At 52.4% G+C, this 10,937-nt stretch overlaps 1 protein-coding gene across 1 annotated transcript; it reads right to left on the bottom strand.

The window, feature by feature from the left end:
- Window positions 1-512: 512 nt before the first annotated feature.
- LOC123168811 (BTB/POZ and MATH domain-containing protein 2) lies at window positions 513-2,210 on the bottom strand. Its single transcript, XM_044586678.1, has 2 exons — window positions 2,076-2,210; window positions 513-1,981 (listed from the first exon to the last, which is right to left on the bottom strand). The coding sequence occupies exon 2, from the start codon at window positions 1,968-1,970 to the stop codon at window positions 795-797; it is 1,176 nt and encodes a 391-aa protein (XP_044442613.1). The 5' UTR covers window positions 1,971-1,981; window positions 2,076-2,210; the 3' UTR covers window positions 513-794.
- Window positions 2,211-10,937: the final 8,727 nt, after the last annotated feature.

Raw genomic sequence — 10,937 nt, 5'->3', positions numbered from 1 at the left:
ATGTCGTTGGTGTGCGCCTCCCCGCCAAGCGGAGCTTCGATGTGGTGCTCCAGTGTCATCGCCGTTACGAGGACAGCCGGTTGTGGCCGCCTCCCCGGCGCTTGCTGTTGCAGGCTACCGTCGTGGCATCCACCGCTCCAGCAGGTGCATGGCCATGGGGGATGGCGGCTCCACCGTTGGTTGTTGCGGCATGTCGTTGGTGGAGGAAGGCAAGGGGTCCCACCCAGCTAAGGCACGTCGGGATCAGCGCTGGACATGTCTCCGTCGCTCAGCAAATCAAAGACGAAGAAATCGAAGCGGAACCGCCAATGGCTTTTCAGATCGTGGGTAAAGAAGAGGGGGATTATCTGTAAAATTGCGTTTAAGTGACTGGTTTAGGATCCCACCTCCCATAGTGTCATTCCTCGTCGATCCGAAGGCGAACACCGGAAGTTTTTAGATTTTCACTGAATGAGTATTCTCATAAGACGCCTTTCCAGAAACATCAGCATTCATTCGTTCTTCCTAATTGGTAGCCACTAGAAAAAGGTTACATGACACGGCAGGCACAGAGCAACAATATACGAGACAGTGCACAGAGAAATATACGAGGATAAAAAGCCTAGGTGTGAAACTTGCACGTTGCTGCAATGCATATCATTTTGACGCTTGACCATATCCATGCACGTTTGATTTCTCCGATTCAACAAATAGGCGAACTATATACATGACGAGCAAATGAAAAGCGAGACACATTGACTACGACCTCTCTAGAGTGTCCCGTATCTGCAATTCTGCATAAGGGGGTCAGAGTGTTACTTTTGTTGGTTTGAACCAAGCTTGACGACAAGGTCCTTCAAAACTAAGGGATAGGTCGAAACTACATGATCCCAACCATCAGTGGCCGTTACTGTTTGCAAGCACGAGGAAGACTGGACTTGGATAAACTTCAAACATGCCTCCTTCAATCCCTGGCAGTGGTGTTGCTCGGCTAGAGCAAGAGTGGACATCACCGAGCTCACACCTATGTTATCAGACAATTGCATTTCACATATGCACTTGAGTCGTTGGAGATCGTACCTATCTGCCGCCACAAACAAGTCTTGAAGCCATTGCAGCCACATCTCATCCTCTATTGTTTCATCTTCTTGTCCTTCTAGAACTTGAGACATTTCTTCCTCCTCCTCCGTGAAGTCCTTCTCTATTTCAGGGCATGAGTCTGTGTAGATGAATCTAAGCAACGCCCTGAACACGTTTGCTCCCATATCTTTGATATGTATGACGCCAGAGGTAGTAGTGCCCTCCTTCATGGGACCAAAGAGTTGTGCCATGAAGACTTTGGACCGGGCTGCAAGCACACAACGATGTGCAGTGAATGTCTCGCCACTAACCTCGAATGTCACATCAGCACCCACCTTGGTCTGAAGGAGAATGTTAAAATGCTGGTCCATGTCAGACACGAGCACCTTGGTGTCGTGGCCACCGGGATCCTCGGTACTAGGATCCTTGCAAACCATTATGTCACACCGGATGGTGAAAGAATCACCTTTCAGATTCGCCGATCGCTCAAGGGCATCTCTTTTGAGAAACTTATTGATGCCCCAGAAAACATTACCATGACTGTCGACGAACCTGGAAGCTCTATTAGTTGCACGAATGTACATTGGCATCTGCTTCTCAACCTGGTCAACGAGAGAAAAGCTGATCCTAGCATTCACTTTGCCATCACCGTGGACATAGAGAGAGATGAAGTCGGCGCAGTTCGGGTTCTTGCCATTAGGGTAGTACTCTAGTAACCAAGCATGTCCTCCTACCACAAAAACATCAGAGCCGGTGATGCTCATGCCGGTGGGCTTCTCTTTTTTGGTACGCGAGTAGCCATTGACCATAAGGAGATGGTAGCCGCTGTCCGTACCGGCTTCTACGCACAATGTGTCGCCATAGCACCCTTCGTGGCCGTCGACGATGGATACACCAGTGAATGATGACATGGCGAACCTACCTGCCAGCCCAGAAGGACTCCATCTACTAGGTCACCACTGACACTCTTAATTGAGTTAATTTCAGAGTAGGGAACGATGAGGTGGAGGACAAACCTGGTCACTCCGGCGGCCGCCCGTGTCGCTCCCCTCGCTGCGCGCCGACGTCGCTTCTCGTATAAAAACCCTCGGAAACAAAGAGAGTTTACTAGCAGCCGGCTGGTCGTTGTTGATTTCTCGATGAAAAATCTGACGTTTGTTTGTCACGGCCTATGGTCTGGCTATGTATATAAACACGGCCGAATCATGTCCTAGACGGACACCAACTAATTTGAACCTACTCCTACTCCGAATCTTATACTCCATGTAACACCAGCTTGTACAACTCGTATGGCAAGCAACAGACAAAGTCCTACTAGGAAAGACTTGCCCAACTGGCTAAGGCAAGCTGCCAAATTGCTAATTAACTACGGAGTATAGTGTTAAGATTTTATTATTAACTAACATTAATGCCATCGACAAATATAGACAAGCTTAACAAGCTGGCAAAGGCTTCCTCTTGCACAAAGGCTCCAGGGTTCCTGCATTGTGCCTGAGAACCTCCTGTGCAGCCCTGCTTCAGCTGCAAGTTGTTCCACAAACACCACAAGTTCAGTTACAGATTCTCGCCAAGCTGGCTGAAATTTCTGTCGTCTGTTGGACGGAAGCAAATTTCTTGCCTTCCAAATCCTGCATAACAGAATCATTCATAACCATCATGTTTTATTTCAGACCAAACGAGTTGCCCCCAGCTCAGTGTCGACCAAGTGGTCTATTGATTCATTAACCCCACCGAAACATGTAGCGCAATTGTTTGCCAAAAGCGAGAAAGAACATGGAAAGGGCAGCAGCATGCACCTTCAGGAACAAGTGCTAATCCATCCACTAGTCTGGTTGCATAGAGAGAGAAAATGCAGGCATGATCCTTCACCCAAACAGGACAAAGTCAAGAAACCAAATTCAACTCAAGAATGGGAACCAGATCACTATACCAGACACTTGACAATAGCATACTGGAAGAAATAGAACTGTGCTAAGAAACTACGCAAGTATCCCTGATTAAAAATACATGTTCACACAACAAAGACCAGGGAGACCGCGGCGGCACCTCGTTGCCGTTAGGGTAGCCGCATTCTCTGGCCATGGATTCTTCAGGGGAGGACGAGGCGGAAACGAGGCCGCCTGAGGCGACCGGATTTCCTCCGCCGTCGTCTCGATCCTCGCCCGGTGGCGGCGTAGGGGGATCGCCACAGATCGGATCGCGCTCTCACAGTGCTCGCGCGGTGGTGTCGCCGAGAGGAAAGGAGGGGCCGACGGGATCAGGCGGTGACCATGTCGCCTCGACGCAGAATGAGATCGGACGGGAGGAGAGAAGATGGACTCATTGGCGGGTTACTTTTGCCGTCGGGACGGATCCGGGCATATGGATCGAAGGGCGTCTTCGATTCACTCCGCACTCGCGCTGGATGGCACTTCTCGATTTGGAGAACGAAGTTCTCGCCGGCGACTATCTTCCGGACGGCGACTTGATTGAGGTAGGGTTTCAATTCAAATTTGATACATATAACGTGGTTGTCGGCGATTGCGTGCAGGTCGATTTACGTCCAAAGGCAACGGAGCTGGTTGATCTGACGGAGCCCATAGCGATGGCGACGATGGCGCCGGGGTCTTCGACGCCGGCCCGCGCTGACGCTCCCGGTGATCGCCGGAGGGTGGGTGGGAGATTCTGGGCTCTTGCGGACGCTGACAGCGGAGATGACGAGGACGACGGCGGGCGATCCGGCGGCTCGACGGCCTACTCGCCTACTCCCTCAGATATAATCTGTGAGGCTTTTTCTCCCGGATACGATGAGGATGAGGTGGCCGAGATCGTGGAGACGGTCGTCCCTCCCGAGGACCCGGCGAGGAACGGCCTGCGGCCCGGAGAGAAGCTGGAGCTGCTCCGGCGTGTCGTCCATCGGAGGACGGCGGCGAACGCATCTCGGCCATGGAAGGGTCCAATTCCCAAGGTAAGTCTACCCAAACTTACGGTTTTCGATCTGGTTGCGCCGGAGGCGTGGACGGTTGTGGTAAGACCGAAGAAGGGTTGCCGTGCGGCAGCCGGCCGGCAGCAGGCGGCGCCGGCGGCATCGATCGGGATCGCGGCGGCGAGGGCCCTGCGTTTGAATTCCCTGATTGGCGCGTGTGGGCCTCCGGTGGTTACTGGGCCTCCTTCGGCTGGGTATGTGGCCCAGTGCGAAGGGGCTGCAGTTGGGCCGGGTCTAGTTATACTGGAAAAGGATGGGCTCGAGGCTACATCGATCGTAGACGTGAGAGACGCATGCAGTGATCGATCGGTTTCCTCCTCCTCCTGCTCGCGCCGTAGGGTTCTGGTGCGGCGTTCTCCTCATCGGCGGGCGGATCCTGGCGGTCGTGCTCGTCGCATCCCCCCGCTAGTGTCCATGGCGGGACGTGGTGCGGCGGGGAAGAGGCCGGCCGAGCCCCCTGGGGCGGGCCGCGCTGGGGCCGCGTCGGGCGGTGGCCGTGGTGCGGTGCCCTCGGCTGTGCCGCCGCCAACTGCTGTCTCCGGCCGTGGAGCTGGCCGGGGCGCGGTGCCCCCGGTGCCGCAGGTGGTCGGTCGGGGAGGTGCGTTGCCGGGTGCGGCCGTGGGGCGTGGTGCCACGACGTCTGCCGGCGCTCGCGTGCCGGTGATTGCGGCCTCGGGTTTGGCGCCTGGTCGTGGTAGGCAGACTGGTGGTGCTGCTGGTAGGGGCAGCACGGCGCCTAAGCCGCCAACGACGGGGGCGCAGGGGTCAGTGGGACATCTGCCTAGGCTAGCACCGCCACCTCACTTCGTCACCAAACCTGCGGCTGGTGCTAATACCGCGCCTCGGGGACAATGGATAGACGATGGTTTCGACGCCTATGGGGCAGGTGTGCACCGTGGCTCGTCGTCGACGGGCGGTGGCCGAGGTTACGCTTGGCAGAGCGACGGTTCGGCAGAGCGACCGTTCCTGGGTCCCCAGGGTGGCTTTGTTGAGGGTGCTTCTGGCCCGGATTCTAGACAGCGTGGTGGTTTCCGCGGACATCGTGGTGGTCGGGGCGGGCGAGGGGGCTGGTACCGTCCACGTCCGCCGCCACCACTGGTTGTTGTCGAGCAGACGACTGATAGCGGGGCTGCCGAGGAGCCTGTGTTGACCGGTCACGCTATGGAGGTGGTGACGGCTCTTGCTTCTGCTCCGGTTCCTGAGAACGAGGTTATGACTGATGTGTCCGTGGAGATGATGGACAGGGCTGAGTCTGATAGAGCGTCCAAGTGGGCGCGCAGGAAGGAAAAGATGCTTTGTTATCGTTGCGGAGACAAGGGCCACTTCATTGCGGAGTGTGTGGCGCGGTTATGTGATACCTGCGGTAAACTGGCACACGAATCTGGGGATTGTCCGTTACTGCGCGATCAGGCACCGTCACTCATGATGTATGGAGTTTACTGTGCTGAGCTAACTTTTTTCGAGTCTCCGACTGAGCATGAGGTTCCTGACGAGTCCCCGAGTCTGACCACGGGGATTGTCAAGGTCACCAGAGGGGAGGTGTCTGAGACACAGATTGTGCAGAGGCTTCGAGAGCTGGCCCCTGGGGATTTCCAGTGGGACCTTGTCAGTCTTGATGATAAGATGTTCAGGGTTGAGTGCCCTTCCGTGGAGGATCTGCAGAGGTTGTTGAGTTTTGGGATGTGTAAGGTGCCGGGTACTGATGGCATCCTTGAGTTTCAGGAATGGAAGCTTGTTGAGCCTCAGGGCAAACCGCTTACGCAGGCGTGGTTGCGATTTTTCCGGGGCACCTTCCACACCGCTGCAGGATGCTCGGGTTGTGGCCAGCTTGGGCATTCTTGTGGGGAAGCCTGAGCGTGTGGACATGGCTTTCACCAGAGCTCACGGGATTGCTCGGGTTCTGGTCAGTATTCTGAACGTTGAGTATGTGCCGGAAGTGGTTAAGTGGGCTTATCGAGGCAGGATTTATAATCTGGTTATTGAGTTTGAGGACGAGAGCCTTCTGGCTGCGCCGGCTCACGAGTCTGACGTTGATATGCACGAGGGTGACGGTGGCGCGGGAGTACAGGAACCGCCGGTCGAGGACTCTGGACGACAGCTGTCCAAGGGGCCGGGGTCCGAGACCGCGACGACCGGGGATAGAGCTGCCCAACCCTCCTCGGTGCCTTCGACGACTCTGAGATTTGGGTCCTTCGAGCCTTCTTCTGCACCACCGAGGTTGTGGAGCGATCGGGTTGAGTCCGAGGAGGCTTTTGAGCTCGCTTTGCCTGCTTTGGGGTTTCAGGATGTTGTGGATTCGAGTACTGGGAATATTGGGGTTCCATCACTCTCGGTCTGGGGGGAGGAGGAGGTGAGTCGGCAGGTGGCCACTCCCTCTTCTACTCAGCGCGCGGTTCCCCCTCAGGAGATGACACAGCTTCTCGGGCCTGGCATGTCGGGAGGAGCCCTAGGGCAGGCGGCTTCGGGTTGCTCTCTTTCTGCTGAGGAAGGGGATGCGGGGCAGGTGGCTCCCGTGTCCTCTTCTTCGTTGGGAGGAGGTCCGGGGCAGGAGGCCTCGGATACCTCCTCTCCCGTTGCGTCTTCCTTTCGGTTGGTGCCGGCTTTGCCTTCGGGAGAGGGCTCAGGGCAGGTGGCCTCGGAGCTTTCTCCTGTGGTGGTGGCTTCACCGGTGCTGGGTGGGGAGCTAGGGCGGGCGGCCCTTGTTCTGCCTCCACCATCCTCGTTGCCGGCCCCGTCTTGTGGGGCGCGCCAGGCGTCCCGTCCACCTTCTGGCGAGGCTGTGGGGGAGCCCCTGCAGGTCGATCGGACTACGGGTTGGGGTGAGGCAGGAGGCCGTACCCCAACCGCGATCTCTCGGGAGGAGGTCATTGCGTTTGGTGGGATTCAGGATCCGATGTCTGAGGGGCGCCGGGTGAGTGACCGTCTCCAGGCACATCTGGATGTGGACGACATTCAGCAGCGATGCGCCATGAGGGCGGCCAAGCTTCGTGATGTGGAGGTCACTACTGGTATGTCGGTCAATACTTCTAATTCCATTTTGCATTTTTCAAATGATGAGATTGTTGATAATGCAAATCAATTAGGAGTTTCACTAGGTAGTAATGGCACTGAAATTTCTAATTCTATTAATGATCTACTAGATCTAGAGGCTGAGCGGGCCTTAGAGATGATTCGCAATATTGCGGCTGTTAAACCCATGTGTGATTCTGAGGTTGATGCGCTCGGGGTCAGGGTGCTCGACAATTTTTGTGCGGATCTTATGCCACCTAGTTCTGAGGCGGATGTAGAGGATGATTCTACTGAGATAGTTTTGGCAAGCCCTTCTGACACTGGTTGTGAGACCAGTTGCAGAGTCAAATTATCCCAAAGCGCAAGTGGAAACAGAAGGTATACCCGGTGTCCGCAGTGCGTAGGAGTGCTAGGATTCGTTCGGCAAAAAAATTCTATGATGAACTATGAAAGGAATCTTTTGGAATAGCAGAGGTCTGAGGGACTTGGCTAAAAGAAGGTTTCTTGCTGAGGCGTCTGTCGAGCATCATTTAGATTTTATCACTCTATTGGAGACGGGTAGAGATAATTTTGCGCCTCAATTTCTAAATTCTTTGTCGGGGGGTATAGAATTTGATTGGCATTGCTTGCCGCCGAGAGGGAGATCGGGTGGAATCTTACTCGGCGTTAGGTGCGAAACGCTTGAGGTTCGCAGTGTGGTTATGGGTGACTTTGCAGTCAAGTTCCGGGTGCGGTCGAAGGAAGATGGGTTTAATTGGGCTCTGGTTGCGGTATATGGGGCTGCGCAGCCCGAGCTCAAGCCCGAATTCTTGGCTGATCTCGTTCGGATTTGTGGTTCCGAGCAGTTGCCTATCCTGGTGGGGGGTGATTTCAATATTATTAGAAGGCGTGAGGATAAGAACAATGATAACTTTGACGGCAGATGGTCGTTCATGTTCAATACTATCATTGAAAGTTTGAACCTGAGAGAAATTGAGCTCTCGGGCAGAAAATTCACCTGGGCTAATGCGCTGCCAAATCCGACGTATGAGAAGTTGGATCGAGTGTTGGCCAGTGTCGATTGGGAACAGAAGTTCCCTCTAGTTACAGTCCAGGCCCTGTCCCGTGGTATCTCTGACCACACGCCGCTATTTGTGGACTCTGGTGAGCCCTCCCACCTGGGGAACAAGAATGTGTTCTCCTTTGAGATGGCTTGGTTTGAACGTGAAGGCTTCCTTGATCTCGTGGCTAGAGAGTGGGCTAAGGATTCAGGAGAAAAGACTGCGCTTCAGCGCTGGCAGAATAAGATTAGGCACTTGAGGAGTTTCCTGCGTGGATGGGCTAAGCATCTTAGCGGGATTTATAAGGTTGAAAAGGAAAGGCTTCTTTCCCTTATTCGGTCCCTGGATGTAAAAGCAGAAACCACGATACTGCCGGCCGCGGAGCTTCATGCCAAGCATGACGCGGAATTGAGGCTGAAAGAACTTCTTAGGGAAGAAGAGTTGAAGTGGGCATTGCGGGCCAAGGTCCGGCGAGTAGTCCAGGGGGACGCGAACACTCAATTCTTTCACATGATTGCTAATGGTAAGCATCGAAAGAAGAGGATCTTTCAGCTTGAGCAAGATGAGGGTACAATTGTAGGACAGGAAAACCTAAAATTGTACATAACTGAGTACTATAAGCAGTTGTTTGGCCCTTCAGAAAATAACTGTGTGTCTCTGGATGAGTCCAGGGTTGAGGATGTTCCTCAGCTCACAGCTGTGGAGAATGATATTCTGATGACTCCTTTCTCCGAGAAAGAGGTTCTTGAGGCCGTTTCGCAAATGAAAAATAACAAAGCGCCGGGCCCAGATGGATTTCCAGCGGAGTTCTATAAGAAATGCTGGCATATCATTAAAGGGGATTTGTTGCCTTTGTTCAATGATCTGTTTGCTGGACAGCTTCATCTTTTTCAGCTAAATTTTGGAACGATCACCCTTCTTCCTAAGAAAACAGAGGCTGTGAGAATTGAGCAATTCAGGCCAATCTGTCTTCTTAATGTTAGTTTCAAAATTTTCACCAAGGTCGGGACCAATAGGCTCTCACAGATCGCGCATGCTGTTGTGCAGCCTACCCAAACTGCTTCATGCCGGACAGGAACATCCTTGAGGGGGTTGTGGTCCTTCATGAAACGCTCCATGAAATCCACACGAAAAAGCTGGATGGGGTTGTTTTCAAAGTGGATTTCGAAAAAGCGTATGACAAAGTCAAATGGCCATTCCTTCAACAGGCCTTACGCATGAAGGGTTTTGATGAGGCTTGGCGACGCCAGGTAGAATCCTTTACGCAAAAAGGTAGTGTTGGAATTAAAGTAAATGATGATATAGGGCATTATTTCCAGACACACAAAGGCCTGAGGCAAGGAGATCCAATGTCCCCTATTTTGTTCAACATTGTGGTTGATATGTTGGCAATTCTCATAGGCAGGGCAAAGGACGCCGGTCAGGTAGGTGGCTTGGTGCCTAACCTAGTTGATGGGGGTGTGTCCATTTTGCAGTACGCTGATGATACAATCATCTTTATGGAGCATGACTTGGCAAAAGCGAGAAACATGAAGCTGGTGTTGTGTTTATTTGAACAATTGTCCGGTTTAAAGATTAACTTTCATAAAAGCGAGTTGTTCTGCTTTGGTAGAGCCAAGGAGGAACAAGAGGCTTATAGGCAATTGTTTGGATGTGAATTAGGGGCTTTACCTTTTACTTACCTAGGTATACCCATTCATCATCGTAAGCTCACGAACAGAGAGTGGAAATGTATCGAAGATCGGTTCGAAAAGAAACTTAGTTGCTGGAAGGGCAAACTTATGTCTTATGGAGGCCGGTTAATTCTTATTAATTCGGTGCTCACAAGTATGCCGATGTTCCTCCTATCTTTCTTTGAGGTTCCAGTTGGGGTTAGGAAAAGGCTGGACTTCTATCGATCAAGATTTTTTTGGCAGAGTGATGATCTTAAGAGAAAGTATAGACTCGCCAAGTGGGATGTTATTTGTCGTCCTAAGGATCAAGGGGGGTTGGGTATCGAGAATCTTGAGGTCAAGAACAGATGCCTGCTTAGTAAGTGGCTATATAAGCTATCAGTTGAGACTGATGCGACTTGGGCACAGATTCTACGTAACAAGTATCTGCAATCCAAAACTTTGTCAAAGGTGACAGTGAGACCAACTGATTCGCCATTTTGGAAGGGGCTTATGAGAGTTAAGGCAGCCTTCTTTAATAGAACAAAGTTTATTGTCGGAGATGGCAACGATACTCGCTTCTGGGAGGACACTTGGCTTGGTGATACACCTTTGGCATTACAGTACCCAACTCTGTATCGTATTGTCCATCGCCGTGATGCGCTAGTGGCAACGATTATGCAGGCCATTCCCCTTAATATCCAGTTTAGGAGGGTGCTTGTTGGTGATAGATGGGAAGCTTGGCTTCATCTGGTGCGTAGACTGATGGAAGTCCAGCTACATCATCAGCCCGATCAGTTGTGTTGGAAACTTACTAGGTCTGGACAATTTACCGTTAAGTCGATGTACATCGATGTTATTAACTCGAGTGTCATTCCTAGCTCCAAACATGTTTGGAAAGTCAAAGTTCCTTTGAAAATTAAAGTGTTTATGTGGTTTGTCCATAAACAGGTCATTCTAACAAAGGACAACTTGGTTAAGCGCAATTGGACAGGATCTACTAGGTGTAGTTTCTGTGATCGGGATGAGACCATTAAGCATCTCTTCTTTGAGTGCCCGTTGGCGAGAATTTTGTGGCGCACCGTGCAAATTGCCTTTAACATTACTCCTCCGAGTTCGGTCGGGTCGTTATTTGGAACGTGGCTGGATGGGATAGAGTCCGTTACAGCTAGACACATTCGTGTAGGAGTTTGTGCGTTGTTATGGGCAATT

Source organism: Triticum aestivum, chromosome 7D, assembly GCF_018294505.1.
Source record: "Triticum aestivum cultivar Chinese Spring chromosome 7D, IWGSC CS RefSeq v2.1, whole genome shotgun sequence".
Lineage (NCBI taxonomy): Eukaryota > Viridiplantae > Streptophyta > Magnoliopsida > Poales > Poaceae > Triticum > Triticum aestivum.
Note: the sequence above shows the minus strand (reverse complement) of the source record. Positions and strands in the feature narration are given on the sequence as shown.